The following is a 19,733-nucleotide window of genomic DNA, read 5'->3' as shown; positions in this document are numbered from 1 at the left end:
TTAACTAGAAGCCACAGCAAATTATGGAGGCCTGACGTAACATACTCTTTGCCTGAAATACTGCTTATTAAGATGGCAGCCACATTATGCCCTTAGTTTTCAAGTGATCATCAAGTGCAGCTCCATGTACAGTGCACTGAAATAGCCTAAGCCAGATCGGAGAAGTGCTTGGATAACTGTAGCAAGGTATATAAATAAAAGTCTGAACCCTTTTTTGCCAAACTCATGAAAAACAGTTCTTGGCCACATCTGCAGGTTCGTATCTCCACACTGAAGGTTCATAATTAGAGATTAACCACATTCCCTTACAAAGGTAATACAATCTCTACCATTCACTCCCAATGATCTTCACTAGCCATTAACAACATGGGTACAAGTGTTTGATTGGGTGGTATATTCCTCACAAATCCCTATTTGTATCACTATTTCTAATGATACAAGGAGTGTGGCTTTCTAGACAGTCACTTGAGATCTTCCCTTCAATGGACCCTTTCACCTTTTGGGCACCAAATCAATTTAGGTAGGGTTACCATATTTAACAAATAAAAAAAAGAGGACCCTCCACAGGGCCTTGGCCCTGCCCATTTCCCACCCCCAGCCCCACCCCTTCCCCGTTCCAACCCCGCCCTAACTCCGCCCCCTCCTCCCTCCCACTCCCAGCCATGCGAAAAGGGCTGCCCGAGCGCTACCGGCTTCACGGTTTGCCGGGCAGCCCCCAGGCCCTGCGCCCCTGTCCGGCGCTTCCCCAGCGCAGCTGGAGCCCGGGAGGGGAAGCGCCCAGCCGGGGGCGCAGGGTCTGGAGGCTGCCTGGCAAACCGTGAAGCCGGTAGCGCTTGGGCTTCGGGCACCCCTATGCCTCCGGACCCTGCGCCCCTGGCCGGGCACTTCCCCTCCCGGGCTCCGGCGGCGCAGGGTCCGGAGGCATGGGGGCTGCCCAAAGCCCGTAGCGCTCGGCTCTTAAACAGAGCCGAAGAGTCAGGGGAGGAGCAGAGCCACCACGGCCGGAGGCTCTGCTCCTCCCCTGACTCTTCGGCTCCGTTTAAGAGCCAAGCTGCCCGAGCGCTACCAGCTTTGGGCAGCCCCCTTGCCTCCGGACCCCAGCCGCCGGAGCCCGGGAGGGGAAGTGCCCGGCCGGCGGCTGGGGTCCAGAGGCAAGGGGGCTGCCTGAAGCCCATAGCGCTCGGGCAGCTCGGCTCTTAAACAGAGCCGAAGAGTCAGGGGAGGAGCAGAGCAGCCACGGGAGGGGAAGTGCCCGGCCCGCATTTTCCCGGACATGTTTGGCTTTTTGGCAATTCCCCCCAGACAGGGGTTTGATTGCCGAAAAACCGGACGTATGGTAACCCTAATTTAGGGGGAGTTTTCAGAGGAAGAGGGGAGCTTAACCATACTAAATGTATAAGCATTAATAGGAGTCATGATGTTAAGTAGCACAAAACACTCTGAAAATGCAAGACTTACTATAAAGCAGAAAACAGAACCTTTAAGAGCATACCAGTGCCACTACAGACTGGCCTACAGGAATTAAATACAGATTTTTCTTCTCTCTACCCCTCCCCAATCTCACAGATAAGTAGCGTTTTCCTACTTGTATCTGATCTTCTCATCCATGTCTTGAGGTGGTTCTTCTATAATAAATGAAACTAAATCTTCCAGACATTCTGATTTCAACAGAAACTCTATAAGTTTGCGATTCTGAGCTTTGCATTCCTGCAAAACATCCTCCTCGTCCATCAATTCCTTCAGCGTTACATCTTCTCTTTCTAGAAGTGTGTCTATGTGGGATGACGAATGGAGATCAAATTTCCAAAACATGCTGGTCTGGACAAGAAGAAAAGCATATGTAGAGTATTAATTTACTAATTTATTTTAACAGTTAATAACTTGTAGTTCTCCCCAACAAAAAGCCATGAACTCCATTATATCCATTTTATAGCCTCTAAACCCCAAAGGAACCTGAATGCATAATAAAGACACCTCTAAAGCTTGAACAAGACACATTATCAGATGCTGAAAGATTCTGCATGGACTATAGCTGGGGGATTTTACTGTAATTTACAAGTGCTGAATGATAAGCCAATGTTTTAACTCTTCAAAAAAATTAGCTAGATCCAGAATTTGAAGATTCTACAAGGACATGACATGTTAATGCTGTGCGAAAGAAAAAGTTAACTCTGTTCCTAATTTTTTTGATTTCTCTTGTACTCTGTTAGGTATATTTGTATAAAAACAGGGGTTTTGTTCATTGGTCCAGTTGCTTATGCCCCATTTCAATCACAATCTTCAGTAAGGGTCAGATTCAGACCGCCTGCTGAGCAGCTGACAGGGCTCTTTTTTGGACAGAGGAAGGTGCCAGAAACTTCCCCCAATACTGCCTAAGACTGGCAGAGCTAATGCTCTGGCACACACACATACTCCCTAGGAGGCTACAGAAGGAATTCTTGTTGACAGCAAGAATTTTTCATAGGTGCTCCAGCCAGAACTCAGGCTTGTTGCACAGATGGGGGGAGGGATAGCTCAGTGGTTTGAGCATTGGCCTGCTAAACCCAGGGTTGTGAGTTCAATCCTTGAGGGGGCCACTTAGGGATCTGGGGCAAAATCAGTACTTGGTCCTGCTACTGAAGGTCCCTTCCAGTTCTAGGAGATAGGATAGGATACTGCCCTTGGTACCCTCAGGCTAGTACTCTGGCCCTAAGTGATCTTGCATACAAATGCTGTTAAGGCAATTGTGATAATCAAAGAAGGAATTACAACTTCAGATGGATAGGATAAAAAACTCCTGCTTTTATGCATATATCCTTAGTAAACCACCACAAGCACGCCATCCCCAACAAGTTATGACTGTAGGATTTGAAACTATTACTAGAGTTATTTCCATAAGACATCATCTGGTCTTAAAGGAAATCCTTTTTCATTCACATACAATGAAGGAAGTAGACTCAAGGGGATTTTAAAGCTAGAACCAGTAATTAAAAGAAAGTTTTTTTTCCGGCCAAATTGAGTCTGTAGTAGCATGGTTTTAAACAGTCAGTCTATAGAGAACAGTATGAAACATTAAAATTTTGTAACAGGTACCTTTACAATTAGAGGCCTTAGTACCAAATTTTCACTACTGCAGTACATTAGTGGCAACAGTATTAGCTTTCTTAAGGGATGAGGGATATACAGAGAAACAACGAGGAATCCTTGTGGCATCTTAGAGACACAGATTTATTTGGGCATAAGCTTTCGTGGGCTAGAACCCACTTCATCAGATGCATAGAGTGGAAAATACAGGAGCAGGTATAAATACATGAAAAGATGTGAATTGTCTTAACAAGTGTGAGGTTAGTCTAACGAGACAGTTCAATTGACAGCAGGATACCAAGGGAGGAAAAGTAACTTTAAGTGGTAATGAGAGTGGCCATTTCAGACAGTTGACAAGGTGGTGTGAGTAACAATAGGGGGAAATTAAGTTTAGGTTTTGTAATGACCCAACCACTCCCAGTCTTTATTCAGGCCTAATCTGATGGTGTCCAGTTTGCAAATTAATTCCAGTTCTGTATTTCAAATTTTTGTTGAAGAATTGCCACTTTTAGGTCAGACCAACAAAAAAACTTCAAAAACACAGACTCCCAAAGTGAAACTGCAGAACTGGAATTAATTTGCAAACTAGACTCCATCAGATTAGGCCTGAATCAAGACTGGGAGTGGTTGGGTCATTACAAAACCTAAACCTAATTTCCCCCTACTATTACTCACACCTTCTTGTCAACTGTCTGAAATGGCCACTCTCATTACCACTTAAAAAGTTATTTTTCCTCCCTTGGTATCCTGCTGTCAATTCAACTGTCTCGTTAGACTAACCTCACACTTGGTAAAACAATTCACATCTTTTCATGTATTTATACCTGCTCCTGTATTTTCCACTAGCCCATGAAAGCTAATGTCCAAATAAATCTGTCTCTAAGGTGCCACAAGGACTCATTGTTTTTTGCTGATACAGACTAACAGCTACCACTCTGAAACCATACAGAGACACGTATACTTTAGCAGAAGTGTCCTGTGAGCTGTACTTTTTGGTATTCAAAATCAGTTTTAGAGTGCACAGGCAACAAACCCAAACTGTATATTATACATTTGTCAGACATGCGCCTAATAGAGCCTACAAAAAATTTAAATTACACATTTCATCCACAATACCTAGAATGCAGTCAATTTACTTACAAATAAAATCTGTATATATAGTAACTTCTGGAAAAAAGTTAAGGATTTAGCATGTAAATCAAGTCTAGCTGACACAAAGTGTCAGAGTTCAGCATCACAGTATATATATCTATATATCAAGGCAAATATTTTTTACAACACCTAGCATAACAGGGTCATTAGGTATTGTTACTACTAAATTACGTTACAATAAGGTTTTGTGTGTACACCATGCCTATTTTAAATATATTTAGCCAGGGCAATATTGTTTTCCAGTGTAACATGCAAATATCTCTTAAACACCCCATATTAATCTTAAGAATGTTTACAGCATCCAACAAAAAATTAAACTTTTGTTTCCTGGTTAAAAAAAATTTACTGGGGTCATTGAAACTGACACGGGAAAGCAGTAAATGAAAGTTTTAATTTAACATATACTATCATTTTGAATCATCTGAGACCCCATGCAAGAATTAAAAAAGCAAGTACAGAGAAGATGTTAAGAATCAATTAGACAGAAGAACAATCTTACCTACCAGTTAAATTAGTAAGTTTACAAGAGTAGTCAGAATCCATACATTTGATTTTATTTACAATAGATGGGTTAGCTTGTAATTTGACTTAAGTTTATTACATCATCGTTTTCAAAAACATTGGCTTATTTGTTGTTACAGCTCTGCAACCATTTACTATGGACAAATATAACAGGTGTATTGTTGACCCAGCAGCAAATGTATATTTCAATCCCATTACATAGGATCAACTACCCATACCCCCCCCCCATAATTAATACAAGTTGGAGCTTTGCAAGTAGCAGCTATTAGTGTTAAGAATGCCAGGCATAAATCCCTCTGCAATGACTGACGAAGAGACACTCACCCAAGCCTCCTTTCAAAATCTGTTTCAATAATTTCATTGAAAATAATTTAACAATGGATAATAAGAGAAAAGGCATACTACTGCAAACATGTTACTGCGTTATTTCACAAACTGTCTCCCAGGCAAGCTGTGTTAGGGGTGCTCCCTCAACATGGCAGGTGCTGAGCAGAGATTATTCCATCACTTTCCAACAGGAGCCCAGGTCCCTTGGAATAAGGAAAAATAAACACCGTAAAATGTGCCAAAGGGGAAGTCCAGGAACCCTGAAGAGAAGAGAACTTTCTTAAAACTATGATTGGCAGTTACCTAGAGGACTTAGAGCAGTTCCAAATGAGCACAGCAACTTCGAAAAACAGGCAAATGACAAGTCCATCTCTACTGACAGTTTTCTTCTACCTCCTCCCCCACCAAAGATTCCTATTCTTTAAAGGGGAACTTTCATGTATGATTACACAATCCTACTCCCATTGACCGCAATAGGAGTAGAATTAGGCCCAATACATCCACAGCCCAAAGAGAGCCATTCATTATAGCTTGCTCTTTAGATTTTCAACCATCTCCAAAGCCCAATTTATACTCAAAGTTGCTCTCAGTATCAGTGAGAGCTCCTGAAAACATGTTTGTTGCTTTCAATTCAAGATGCAAAATTTGAGACTTTAAACATGAAGCATGCTCAAAAGTAAGTATCAACACAAGCAACTGCTTCAGGATAACTTTATAAGAGTCACTCTTAGAACTGAGAAGGTTTTTAAAAAAAATGAATACCATGGAAGTCGACAGCTGGCAAAATAGCTCTTAGAGCATGATTAACATCGCCTATAACATTTCGCTAGTTAGCTTTGTTTGTTGTCTCTTTTCAGACAGACTACATACACAAGCCCAATAAGATGCCTATGTGTCACCATAAACTTGTAGTGTGTGTTTTTCAGAAGTTCTCTTAACTCACTTTTTTTAAAAACAGACCAAGTTAGTGCAAAATAACGTAGTTCAAAATCCCAAATGAACTGGAATCAAATGTTTGAAGAAGCTACAGCTTCTCTACTAGTAAAGATTTCAACCAACTTAACTTCCAAAATTGGTTTGGCCAGGAAATTGCCCAATTTACTCTGAAAGGAAGAGAGACAGTACCTACAAACTGCGAAGAAAGTGTCACTATCTGAATTATAGATCATTAAGAAGTTAGGCTGGTTTGAAATTTTAACTTGCTGATGTTTATTTGCTTCCCGTTAGCAAAGCAATTATCCCTTCAAACATTCCATACAGCAGAGTCTCCTTGAAAATTCACATGCCTGTTGTAGCTGAAGAAAGGGTATTGCAATCAGGCAAAGTTAATAATTTTTACTGAGAGTGGTTTGCGGCTCTGTCTTGCTCCCTGTGTGGTCAATGAGAGTTTGCCATGGTCTTCAGTGGGAGCAAGATTGGTAACTACGTGCATCAGTATGTTACCTTCCATTGGGTGGTAGAAGCTTAGAAAGGACACAAGAGCCAAAGATTTTCTTTCACTTCAAGAGATAGCCACCCATGTTTTGGAGTTATAGGACCAGGTGTGGCAGATGTGTGCGGTTTATTAATGTTAGATGGAAGCCTTCCCGTAGTTGGCTGATTTTGATCCTCTAAAAAATAAAATATCCTCATACTTGCAAATGTTTAAGATTCAGAACACATTACTTTTCAACAAAAGTTTTGAATAAGGTGAGCATTTTAAGACAAAAATGGCTCCTCTCAAGTTTTGCAGTGTCTTGACAAAGGGAGTAAGTCTGTGGCAGAACTGGGAACAGAACCCCAATCTCAAGTAGTAGGCCCATGTCTCAAGTACTAGACTGGTGCCTCTCAGGCAATTTTATTCAAATCTCTAATTAGGTCTGCTGTAAAAGTCAGTAATGCTTACCTAAATTTGAAAGTGCATTGAAATCTCCTATACAAGTGCAAAGCATGATTGGCCACTCCATTTTTCTGAGTAACTAAAGGCCAGAGAGAGAGAGAGACATTCTCTTGAATAGGAAACACTGAAACCTAAAAGGGTTCGACAGACAGAGACTACTCTATGTCCTGCATCTGCTAACTTGATAGGATCTCTTTTTAAAAATCCGCATTTAACATGGAGATAAGATGTGCATGTTAACTACACAGCCTAGCACATCAGGACTGAACAAGATGGGTCTCCACAGAAGGCCCCATCTCAGATCAACCAAGGTGAGAAGGAAACTATTTCAACTCTCTAGCCAGAGATCCCATAATCCCATTAACAAATTGGAATTTTTAGAAGAGTAGGACTGACCATACAGAAAGCTGTATTAAAAAGTTGCATGGCTACACATTCATGAGTCAGGAAGTGTGAAAACTATGATTGCACATTCAACAATAATATATATGCATTACAATGGTCTTGTATGATCACACAACTACTTATCTTATGGTACAAGATATCATACAAATTCCTCCCCACCTCCTATACACATGCAAGTGTGCATGAAACAACCTGTCACCAGTCACGCTAGACACTGGAACTTACTACTAATGACAGACCCTAACCCATAGACTAAAGAATCACTATCTCTAGCTCAGGGCAGCCTCAGGTTCTTACCCTCCTTGCAGATCAACTAGTTGAGGAAAACATGACTGCTAGCTTAGCAGAGTGCAGATAACTTTCAAACAGCCCACAGGAGGGACAGAAGAGGCCATGGAAGTTAAGAGGAGAGGAACTCCACTACTGCATACCTAAAGAAGGTTGCATGATATTCTGGAGATGCAGTAGCTTTTACAGGGTTAAGGTTACAATCTGTGTCCTATTGTAAAGAAAGTTCTCCCCCTCTCCCATTACCCCCCCACCCCCCAAAAAAATCCTCAGGGGTTTTCATCAACTAGAATTTGAACTGACATTTCTGAATATACTAAGTTAGAGAGATGTATAAAGTAGCTCCTTTTCGAAGTTTTAAATGTTTATGTCCCTTTGCCAGCCCAATGGTTCTCCACAAGTAGATTTTATTCACTAATGCTGGGCAGCCTCACTGTATTTAAAATCCATTAACAGTAATTAGATAGCACAGTGATAAATGCTTTATAAATGCTTATTAAGCAGATATGTTTTGAACTGGCTTGTGAGAATTTTTAAAAGCATAATCAGATTTTTAATGGATATTATTTGAAAATTAGATAAATGCTTATTAGTAAAGCTGACAAGAAAAAGCCAGAGAATACATTCTACAACTGCCACTAATTACCAATTTTTTTCAGTAAGGACATTGGGGTAATGCTGTCTATAAGCAGTACATTTTCACTGACAGATTCCCCACTCCCCTATAGCAATTTTGAGATCACTAGGGTAAATATGGCTACTGGTTTCCAGCATTTATTGTATTTTGGCCAGTGCCCATCACACCTTTAAACATAAGTATGGGTCACCCAAGATGCAAAAAAAGTTCGATGCAAAGGCTACCAGAAGCTTCCAAAAAATCCAATCAAACTTTATTTGAATCACCAGTTAAGGCCATTAGATGACGACATGTACTTACTCACCATACTTAAACACAAACAAAAAGTGAATTGTTGATTACCAGTTACAACTCCCACAAACATTAACAATGCATTTAGAAATGCATATTCTCACAAGTCACCACTAAATTAAACTATGACCCAAAAATAAATGCTACTCTTTCATGAATGTCAACTGACTACAAAACTCAAAACTCCATAACTTTTCAAGTCCATACATACAGATTATTTTACATTCAAGAAACAGAATTTTTGGTAAAGAAATCATTGCTATCTTAAGTAACTGAATTTCACAGTTAACTATCCCTTAAATGGAAATACCAACAACCAAAATCCAAGTAAAAACAACAGGAGTACTTGTGGCACTTTAGAGACTAAAATTTATTTGAGCATAAGCTTTCGTTCATCACAACACAATTCTGACCCCTGAAGTATGCACTTCATTATACTTGATAGGTGTAGCACAGAGGTGGGCAAACTTTTTGGCCGGAGGGCCACATCTGGGAATAGAAATTGTATGGCGGGCCATGAATGCTCAGAAAATTGGGGTTGGGGTGCAGGAGGGGATAAGTGGTCTGGTTGGGGTGCGGGCTCCGGGGTGGAGCCAGACATGAGGAGTGCAGAGTGCGGGAGGAGGCTCTGGGCTGGGGATTGGGGGGTGGGGGTGAGGGCTCTGAGCTGGGGATGAGGAGTTTGGGGTGCAGGAGGGTGCTCTGGGCTTGGACCGAGGGGTTAGGAGGGCAGATGGGGGGGGTCAGGACTGGGGCAGGGGGTTGGGGCACAGGGGAGGCTCAGGGGTGCAGGCTCGGGGCGGCGCTTACCTCAAGCGACTCCCAAAAGCAGTAGCATGTCCCTTCTCCGGCTCCTACGCAGAGGCACAGCCAGGCGGCTCTGCATGCTGGCCCGTCCACAGGCACCACCCCTGCAGGTCCCATTGGCTGCAGTTCCTGGCCAATGGGAGCTCTGGGTGCAGCGCCTGGGGTGGGGGCAGCGTCCAGAGCAGAGCCCCCTGGCTTCCCCTACGCGTAGGAGCCAGAGAGGGACCATGTCCGCTGCTTCAGGAGCCATGTGGAGCAGCCTCCAACCGTGCTCCCCGGCTGGAGCGCCGGAGCAGGGCAAGCCCCAGACCCCATTCCCCAGCAGAAGCTCAAGGACTGGATTAAAACGGCTGGTGGCCCAGATCTGGCCCACAGGCCATAGTTTGCCCACCCCTGGTACAGATGTTGACTGAAGCTATTCATTTCCTTGCTTTTCGTCCAAATTTCTTAAGTGATTGAAAAATTACTTACCCAGAAGCCTTAGTATGATTTTTTTAATCAATTTTTCTTTTTTTACATAAAAGAAAGCAATGCTATGGTCAATTTTTATATTATGCTTCTCAAATTAAAATTATTACATTTTCTCCTCTGTTACATTCTACAGAACAGGAAAAGAAAATAGTGAGGATCCTAGAGTAAGACTCCTAAAGTATTATTCAATATTAAAACCATAGCTACTGTTTCAAATTCCAAGATACAGCTGTACTGATTTACAATGTGTTCAGGAGTCCTTCATTCTTAGTAAATAAATGTAACTTGTACCTTAAGAAAAATAGACATGTATAGTGGAGTTTTTATAGTTCAATCTTTTTGGGTACACAGAAGCGAGGTGATAAAAAGAACATGCTATTCTCTGTTACTATGATGAAAAAGAGTTCAAGCTCTTTGCATTCTAGGAAACCACAGGATATGTTCTGCTTCACACAAAGTGGTTAATACATATTCAAGTGTACTGCTCTGGTTGCAGTGTTAAAATATTGGATATAATCAAGTGAAAGTACTGCATCTTCTTTCCAGCGGAGTCCAAAATCCTTATGATTCCAGAGCTGCCTTTGGTTATGTAGGCGAAGCGTTTTCTAGTCCCACATTGTGAAGCTTTTATTAGTTTTGTTGACTGAACTGTCTCTTAAGTTTGACCTTTAATCACAATTTATCATACATCTCATCTTTAACTGCATAATTTCTGCACTCAAAAGCTTTCCCCTTAAAATGTACCTAGCTGCTCTTAAGCAAATTGAGAATGAAAAACTCCTATTTGGCTCCATCATTCAGACTGAACTAGGAAAATATGCCTCTACTAAAGATGCTAAAAAGACAGAACAGGCACATTCCACAGATATATGGTTGAATGTCTTAAAAGAAGACACTCTTGCTCTGTCCTGCTATGTTCGTGGAATATTCAACAGGTTGCTTAGAAAAAACGTGGTTACTTCCTAATATGAGTGAGTATGTATTTTCCCAGTTGAACAGCAGCTGATCTGCTAGCTAGATCACAACTCTGTATAAGTGTATACAGACCCTCATTAAGACTTATTGCTGAATCCCCCAAATATACAAACAGTCCAAACTAGTTAATATTTACTAACAAAATTTTAGATTACATAACAAGTTGTAATAATCTAGCTTGTCTTCACTATTACTATGTTATCAATGAACTTACGAGTTTTGAGACAAAACAATCAAATGTCTCTTTGCTAATCCCCCCACTCCACCCCAGTATCTTCAAAGCTACTGGCAAAGATGCTGAATTAGTCTGGACTCTTAATTTAAACACAAGTGTAAATAAAAACTGAATCACCCACTCCAGATGTGAACATGGCTGGTTCACTAGTAGCAATAAAAAAAATATGAGAAATGCTATGAGAAATTAAGAAACGCTATTTGCAAGGTTTAGAACATTTTTGCTTTCCCACCAACTAATACAATAATATAGTCTACTAATGGGAATAAAGTATCACAGTGCCTTCTGCTAAGCAGACTGTTCATTTATGTTTTAGAGGTGTGCAAGGTGCTTAGCTATGCAGTCTAAGTAATTTTACAATTTGTCAGTAGTCTCAGTTCAGTGTGTGTACAGGTTGCTGCAAAAAGTGAATTCAGATGCAGAAGTAGACTGGAATATCACTATTATTTCATATGTTGATAGCTAGACCCTCTGATGGAAGAGTGTTGTCCACAAAAGTGTGCATCAATCCATGAACACGTTTGTTCAGAAACGATTTCTTCCAGCACACAGAGAATGGATGCTGTGAATGCTGGATAGCTACCATTTCTTCTGTGATAGAACCAATAGCAAAAGAACTAGTAAAGGATTTGATTACACAGTACTGAAACGTGGGCCTTGTGTTCTCAAATGAAGTCAAAGAACAACTGACTTTTTAAAATGGTCTGTTTAAAAATATAGATTTACTGGCGCTCCCTACACTACTGGACCAAAAGATGGTAAAATTCCTTCCTTCTCCCCCAGTCACTGCTTTGAAAGAGATTCAAATGACCTTCCTGAAGTCCCCAAATTTCCCCAAAACTTGAGCACTATGCCTGGCTTAGTTTAAAACAAATACCTCACAATTGGGGTGGGGGGGGAGGACCACAACAAAACAGAGTAAACAAACTGAATCTGCATTAACAGTCTTGGTACCCCATGCCAGATACCAGTGGCAACTGTGAAACTTCCTAGCACAAACCCCAATAGTTTAAAATATCCATTGTAAAACGAATAGTAAGGTCATCACAATGCTACATTTGTGACAACGTGGATGGGGTCATCCAGATGTGGTAGTGGTGACAGTGGTATAGGATACAAAGGAAAACAGCCAGCTAGGAAGAAAGAGAAAAATGACGACTCGAAGAAAGCTGCAAAGGAAAGAAGGAAGGACTTGGCTACAGAAGAGAAACTGCAAAAAGGGAAAAACAGCTAAAGGAAAACAGTTGAGTCCTACAAAAATAATGTAAGTAAGCCTTTCTGACGGGGAGAGGTATCAGGGAGAAAGAAAAGATGACAGACTAAAGCACTTAGGAACCACCAAATGTTTAAACCGATGCCTTATGGTGGCAGGAGGGGAGAGAAGGGGAGGAGGGAGAGAAGTTGTCCCCATAGATGAAATGTAATAGGAATGTTTCTTACCTGTTAACAAAAGTTTTAAAAAGGTTAAGAAAACAAAACGATTTGTATTCTCTGTGGCTCCTTGCCCATTACAGGATATCCTGGCAACAGCAAAATCTTTCAATCTACAATATTAGCAGATTAGCAGGACTGAATTAGGTTAAGATGAAGTAGATTTCTTCCTATAAGAAAAAAACAAAACATTTTATAATTTCATAATGTTAACAGGTTTCCATTAAACAGCTCAAATACCAGTAATAACATGAAGGTGCTGAGTTCCAAGCTACTGGGGATTGAGAATATGAAGGAAGAGAGGGAGGGAGGAGACTTGTTTGGAAGAAATTGATCCTGATCCCGTAAATCATATTTTTTACATAGATGGTCTTTTGAACAATCCTAGAAGAAAGCTGTTGTGGCTGTTCCTAGTCTGTTCAATATTCCCCCTTTTCTCTGCCATCTCCTGTTTTGAACAAGGATTTGGTATTTTTCATATTGTTGTGGGTATATGAAACTATCTTGAACAATTTTGACCCTCCATGATTGAAGACTATGTATTTAAGACACTGCTTTTTACCTTCAAAAAGGAAAAAAACTGGTCAATACCTGTAGTTGTGTGTCTTTGAGGATCTCATCTGACTGAATTTATACTCACCTGCCTGCATTCCCTCAGCTGTAGGGAGCAGAGCAAGATTTTCTACTTTTTTTTATGGTCTTGCTCTATCATGACTATGTTTGAGAATCTATTATACTAAGTGCTGATCTACACAAACTTGTATGAAAATAAAGAGATTTAGTTATTTTGGCACAAGTCTGCGTGGGCACTTCAGAATAAAATAAAAGTGGCTAAAGTTAGTTCACCTAAGGTTGGACAAATCAATTTTAGCCACTTATTATGAAGTAAGGGTGGCCACACAGATTTGCACTGAACAAAAACCATGTTTTAAAACAGGTTTTGTTAAATTGGTGTAAGCCAGGTCTCCTAAGTGACCAGTCCTTAGAATTGGGAAAGTTCTTAATTTGCCACTCAAAGGAATACAGATACTAAGGCACCGGCAGTTGGTCTCAAAACAAGGCTCACTTGCTTGTGCCTCAAAGTGACAAATGGAAAATTTCTTACGAATAATTTCTTTTGTTAGCAGCATCGCCCACAGTTCTTAATATCGGGGCTGCTTTCCTCTCTCTGCAGCTCCTGCAGGCGGATCAGCATTTTGGAGCTGCACGGTCTGGCCATGTCCCCTCAACTCCTGCTTGCTTCCAGGAGATTTATTCTCACACTGTAAAACTTGCCTATCATTAACAAATATTCTAGAGATAAAGTAACGTACATTAGACCAAGGAAGATGATCTCATGGTAACAATTTCACTTTATACTCATGAGCCATCCAGGGGTGGGTAGAATTGTGGGAGAGACTGCTATCAGAAAGGAAATCAGTAAGAAATTTTCCATTCTGCAGCCCAGCATCTCCCACAATTCTTGACCAATGGGAAGTAGCAAGCAGATGTAGAGAGTGTTATAGAAAAGATCAGAAAGGAAAGGAAAAACAGCATCCCTCCCCATCTAGAATATTTGCTCCAAAGGCAAAACAATTTCCAGGTCACTACCTGCAGTACCTTCCTGCCAAAAGGATACCTCTACAGAGAACAGGAAGTCCACCTTGGAGTGTTTTGACAAAAAATGGTAGCATTTGCCCAGGTGACCACCTTACAAAATTTCCACAGTGGATGCATTAGCTCTTTCTGCTCAAGAGGTCTCCAGGGATCACATGGAGTGTGCCCTGACACATTCTGGAACTGGAATCTCCAATGCCTTGTACTCTTTCACAGTGAATGGTCTAATCCATCTCACAGTAGAGGATTTGGAAGTTCTGATTCCTTGGCATTTTAAATGGAAGGATACAAACGGGGCCCCCAATTTCCTTGTGGACTCTGAGGTAAATTTTCAGAGCCCTTCTGGCATCAGAGATGTGCTACCTCTCCTTAGTGGAATGCTGTGGCCTTGGACAGAAGGAAGGAAGAACCATCTCTTGAGAACTGTGGAAAGAAGAGTTCATCTTCAGGATAAATGATTCTAGAGTTCTGAACACCACTTTGTTCTTATGAAACACACACTAAAGGTTCCTGCATCGAGCATGTTGCCAGCTCTGACACTCATCTGGAGGATGTGATGGCTATTAGAAAGCAAGTTTGCATGAACAAAAAACGCAGACACCTGACATTCAATGGTGCTGGGCTGGAGATCTCTGCTGAAGCCTTATTAGAGAAAAATCCAAGGTAGATGGAATTCCTGGATTTCTAAGATTTGCTTTGTGCTCCTGTCACCATTTGCAAAACTTGGACCAGATAAAGGAGTACGCTTTCAAGGCAGATAGAACACTTCTTTCTTCTAGAAGAGTAATGACTTTGGAGGATAGACCAACAATACTGCACTTCTCTTCTGTTAGGCAGGCTATTAGATGCAGCCAGTTCATGTATAGATGAAGCAGAAGACCTTATGAGATGTCCTAAATCTTCGGGAGCTGCAATGGCAGTCCCAATTTCAGCTCTATTACGTCCAAAAATCAGGGTGTCCTCAGGCAACGCAGTGACATCCATGTTACTGTAGTCTGTTCTAGTTTTATTTTCTGGACCACCTTCCCTAATAACACTGGTCTCAAAAATTGTAGAAGTCGTCTGCTTCAGAGATAAAATGTGCTATTTATTATGTAATTTGATGTGCTGAATTCAAATATGACAATTAAAACAACTGATTTGCTTCTATTTCTAAGATATTTACGTTTTTAAATTTTATGTCTATGTATATTGTGTAGATAGGTTTACAATTTATGATTAAAATTCCAGGTCTTTTCATGTGTTTATGGTTGCTTTACATGATATTTCACCTGTCCTGTTTATGTAACACTTTCAAAATCAGCAAAAAGGGTTATATAAATAAAACTGATTATGAAACAAAAGGCAAAAGTTTAGTCCTATTCAGTGTCTATTTGGCACTTCTTGGCTTGTCTCTTGTATTCATTAAATGGAGCATCTCTTGTCACTGTCCAGCAATAGTCTGCAAGCATTGATGGGCTCCATTTGCCCTGATAGCGTTTCTCCATTGTTGTAATGTCCTGGTGAAATCACTTGCCATGCTCGTCACTCACTGCTCCACAGTTCGGTGGAAAAAAATCTAGATGACCGTGCAAAAAATGTATCTTTAGTGACATGTTGCAGCCCAGCCTTTTGTATGCCTTGAGGAGGTTTTCCACCAACAACCTGTAGTTGTCTGCCTTGTTGTTTCAGAGAAAATTTATTGCCACTAACTGGAAGGCTTTCCATGCCGTCTTTTCCTTGACACGCAGTGCATGGTCAAATGCATCATCTCGAAGAAGTTCACGAATCTGAGGACCAACAAAGACACCTTCCTTCATCTTAGCTTCACTTAACCTTGGAAATTTTCCACGGAGGTACTTGAAAGCTGCTGGTGTTTTGTCAATGGCCTTGACAAAGTTCTGCATCAGACCCAGCTTGATGTGTAAGGGTGGTAACAAAATCTTCCTTGATTCAACAAGTGGTGGATGCTGAACACTTTCCCTCCCAGGCTCCAATGACTGTCAGAGTGGCCAATCTTTCTTGATGTAGTGGGAATCTCTTGCACGACTATCCCATTCGCAGAGAAAACAGCAGTACTTTGTGTATCCAGTCTGCAGACGAAGCAAGAGAGCAACAACCTTCACAGCGCCACAAAGCTGCCACTGATGTTGGTCATAGTTTATGCACCTCAAAAGTTGTTTCATGTTGTCATAGGTTTCCTTCATATGGACTGCATGACCAACTGGAATTGATGGCCAAACATTGCCATTATGCAGTAAAACAGCTTTAAGACTCGTCTTCGATGAATTAATGAAGTCTCCACTCATCCGGATCGTGAACGATGTTGAGGGCTGCCATCACACCATAGATGTTGTTGCAGGCTACAAGATCACCTTCCATGAAGAAGAATGGGACAAGATCCTTTTGACGGTCACAGAACATGGAAACCCTAACATCACCTGCCAGGAGATTCCACTGCTGTAGTTTGGAGCCCAACAGCTCTGCCTTACTCTTGTGTAGTTCCAAATCCCTGACAAGGTCATTCAGTTCACCTTGTGTTATGAGGTGTAGTTCAGAGGAGGAAGATGGAAGAAAATGTGGGTCCTGTGACATTGATGGTTCAGGACCAGAAGTTTCATCCTCTTCCTCGTCTGACTCAAGTGAAAATGATTCTGGTGCATCAGGAACCGGCAGTCCTTCTCCGTGAGGTTCTGGGCGTATAGCTGATGGAATGTTTAGATAATGCACAGTCCACTTTTTCTTCTTTGACACACCTTTCCCAACTGGAGGCACCATGCAGAAGTAACAATTGCTGGTATGATCTGTTGGCTCTCTCCAAATCATTGGCACTGCAAAAGGCATAGATTTCCTTTTCCTGTTCAACCACTGGCGAAGATTTGTTGCACAAGTGTTGCAGCATATGTGTGGGGCCCACCTCTTGTTCTGATCTCCAATTTTGCAGCCAAAATAAAGGTGATAGGCTTTCTTAACCGTAGTGGCTATACTGCGTTTTTGTGATGCAAAAGTCACTTCACCACAAACATAGCAGAAGTTACCTGCACTGTTCACACAAGTACGAGGCATCTCTGCTCACTTTGGCTAAACAGAAATGTGTCCCTTTGCAAAATCAAACACAGACAAATAAGAGAGCACGACACTGTATGATTTCTAGAGCTGATATAGGGCAATTTGTTCAGCAGAGTGATGTAAGCTTCGTTATGACTGCATCATCCATGACTTCTAGGAATAACATGATGCCATTCATATCATGTATGACGCAATACCAGCTTCAGATTGCATCATTCATTATTTTGCCTAAAAAGCAAGTACTGTCCAAACCCAGTCATGGATTTATTCATAGATCCAGTCAAAGATGTATTTTAGTCATTTCTGGTTTAAATTGAGATCCCTTCCCTTTACAACTCACTTATCCTCTGCCATTCCCAAGTCAAGGGTCATATATACTGACCCAACAGCATATCTTGAAAACTAGAGCCAATCAACAATTTTAAGCATCATTTTCATTCTCAGTGACCCAGAATTAGTAAAGTTTGACTACATTTATTTCAGAAGCATTTTGGCTGTAGAGCAATGTAACAGGAAGGATGGAAAAAAACAGACCGATCGCCTTGTGCCCATCTGTGTGATAGGGCATCTGTTTGCCTGGATCTGGGGGTCCACTTCCTTAGTGACGTACTTTGGTCTCTAACAGTTATGTGGTTTGCAAATAGGTCAGTTGAGGACAGGCCAAATGATTGGATGATTAACTCAAAGACTTCTTGATTCAGAGTTGCGCACCTTGTGTCTGCAGAGCCCTTCCACCTTGTTCAGGTCTCCCTTTATGTGAAGGTGAGGAGAGAATGCTCCATTCATCGTATGATTTCCATTACTTCATGGTGTAGTGCTGAGGTTCTTGTTCCTTCCTTGTTTAGCAACCATGCTCATGTTATCTGACTGAATCAGAATGTGGTTCCCCTCCAGGCTGGACTGGAGCCTTTGCAGTAACAGCCTGACTGCTCTTGGTTCTAGGTGGTTTCTGTTGTGGATCCTTTTCTCCAGGTTCCAAATGCCTTGAGCTGTGTGGGACCCCAGGTGTGCTCTCCAGCCTTCCAGACTGGTGTCAGTTGTGAGGATCAAAAATTCTGGAACACATATGGGCATGCCCTTGAGGACAAATGCCATGGCTGACCACCATTTTAAGGAATTGATCACCTGGGCCAGAACCCTCTCTTATCTTTCACACATTCCAAAGAGTAATTCCATACCTTTAAGATGGAGCCTCAAAAGTATCTGATGTATGGTTGCACCCATGGAACCATCTGTATGCATGAAACTAGGAGGCCTACCAGTTGAAGATCAGTGCAATAGTGGGCCTCTTGCAGTTCCAAAATGACAAGAGGAGATCTTTAACCCTCTGGAACCTCTTTAGAGATAGATTTATTCATACAATTGAGCGGTCTATGTCCACTCCCAAGAGAGTTATCTGGGTGGATAATAAAGTCATGCATCTACATGAGATTCAAAGTTGGGGACGTAGCTCTGTGTGCCTTTTTTGGGGATGGAGCTCTGATTAAGAGGTCATCAGGAAGCAGTACAGATGAATCCTCTGTGGCCTGAGTCTTGGTATTATTACCAACATCATCTTTGTAAAGACCCTCAGGGCCAAGGACAAGCTGAATGGAAGCATCGGATACGGATATCCAAACCTTAGGAACCAGTGATGGCACAGTCTGATAGAGATGTTGAGGTATGCATCCACCAGATCCAGTAAAATCACAAAATCCCCCTGGTCAGGGATGACACAATAGAAGTTAGGGTTCCCATCCAGAACTCTCTTTTCTTCATTTGAATCTTTTGAGATCTAGAATAGTTCTAATTCCTCCTGTATACTTCTGAACAATAAAGAAGATTGAATAGAATCCCAAGGATCTCTCTTCAGAGGGAAGGCTATTATCCCCATATCCAGCAGGTGAGAAATCTTTCTGTATTAGATTGCGCTTTATAGGGTCATTCAAGATATGGGACTGGAAGAAAAATGGATGGGCTGGCACCTGTAACTCAAGGGAGTATCACGGATTAACTGCCTCCCTGACCCACTGGTCCATGTTCAAAGCAACCCATCACTCCAGGAAATGGGAAATCCTGCCCCCAAGCTTCAGCTCTAGGTGCAGACAACCATGGTCTTTTTCATAAAGAGGCTTGGGAGCAGCAGAGTTTCCTTGGGCGTTTCCTCCCAAGCCAAAATTCCATGTTTTTTCCTCTGGAAAACATGCTGCCCCTTCACTGGTATTTGTGCGAGGATGAAGGCTGAAAGGAACACTTGTCTAAAGGCCAGTCTGCACTCTCTCAAATGCATGGTGTGGAAGGGACTGTCTAGATTTTGCAGCATTGGCTAGCTTCTCTCCAAAAAACCAAGGCTCCCTTGAATTTGGCAGAGCACAGCACCTGCTAGAGTGGCTATTCACCTTCCAGGGACAGAGCCACAGGTGGCACCTGGTCTCTGAGCTAGAAGTCATGGCTTTGGCTGAGAATCTCATCACATCCATTGAGGCATCACAACAAATGTTGTTGGCAGGGAAACTCTCTTTAAAACAGAGCCAAAGTCAGTGTGATCCTTGAGGACTCAGATTTCCAGCCAGGAGAGAGATGTCCTTGGCAAAGCAAGTAGCTGCGAGGAATGCCCTGATGGAGGC

General features: G+C 41.7%; 1 protein-coding gene across 9 annotated transcripts in view; it reads right to left on the bottom strand.

Moving 5' to 3' along the window:
- The window catches only part of PPP6R3 (protein phosphatase 6 regulatory subunit 3), a 132,426-nt gene that overhangs the window by 80,570 nt on the left and 32,123 nt on the right, over positions 1-19,733 (bottom strand). For 7 of the 9 annotated variants that reach the window (XM_054025364.1, XM_054025366.1, XM_054025367.1 and 4 more), the window contains exons 2-4: positions 12,493-12,653; positions 5,140-5,267; positions 1,586-1,818 (exon numbers count right to left, since the gene is read on the bottom strand). In XM_054025364.1, coding sequence (XP_053881339.1) covers positions 1,586-1,818; positions 5,140-5,151 — 245 coding nt within the window. In that variant the 5' untranslated portion in view covers positions 5,152-5,267; positions 12,493-12,653. The remainder of the gene's footprint in view (positions 1-1,585; positions 1,819-5,139; positions 5,268-12,492; positions 12,654-19,733) is intronic. The other 2 variants (XM_054025368.1, XM_054025370.1) reach the window with 2 other exon arrangements.

The sequence above is a fragment of the Malaclemys terrapin genome, chromosome 4, assembly GCF_027887155.1.
Source record: "Malaclemys terrapin pileata isolate rMalTer1 chromosome 4, rMalTer1.hap1, whole genome shotgun sequence".
NCBI lineage: Eukaryota > Metazoa > Chordata > Testudines > Emydidae > Malaclemys > Malaclemys terrapin.
The sequence above is the reverse complement of the archived record's forward strand: the minus strand, read 5'-3'. Positions and strand labels throughout refer to the sequence as shown.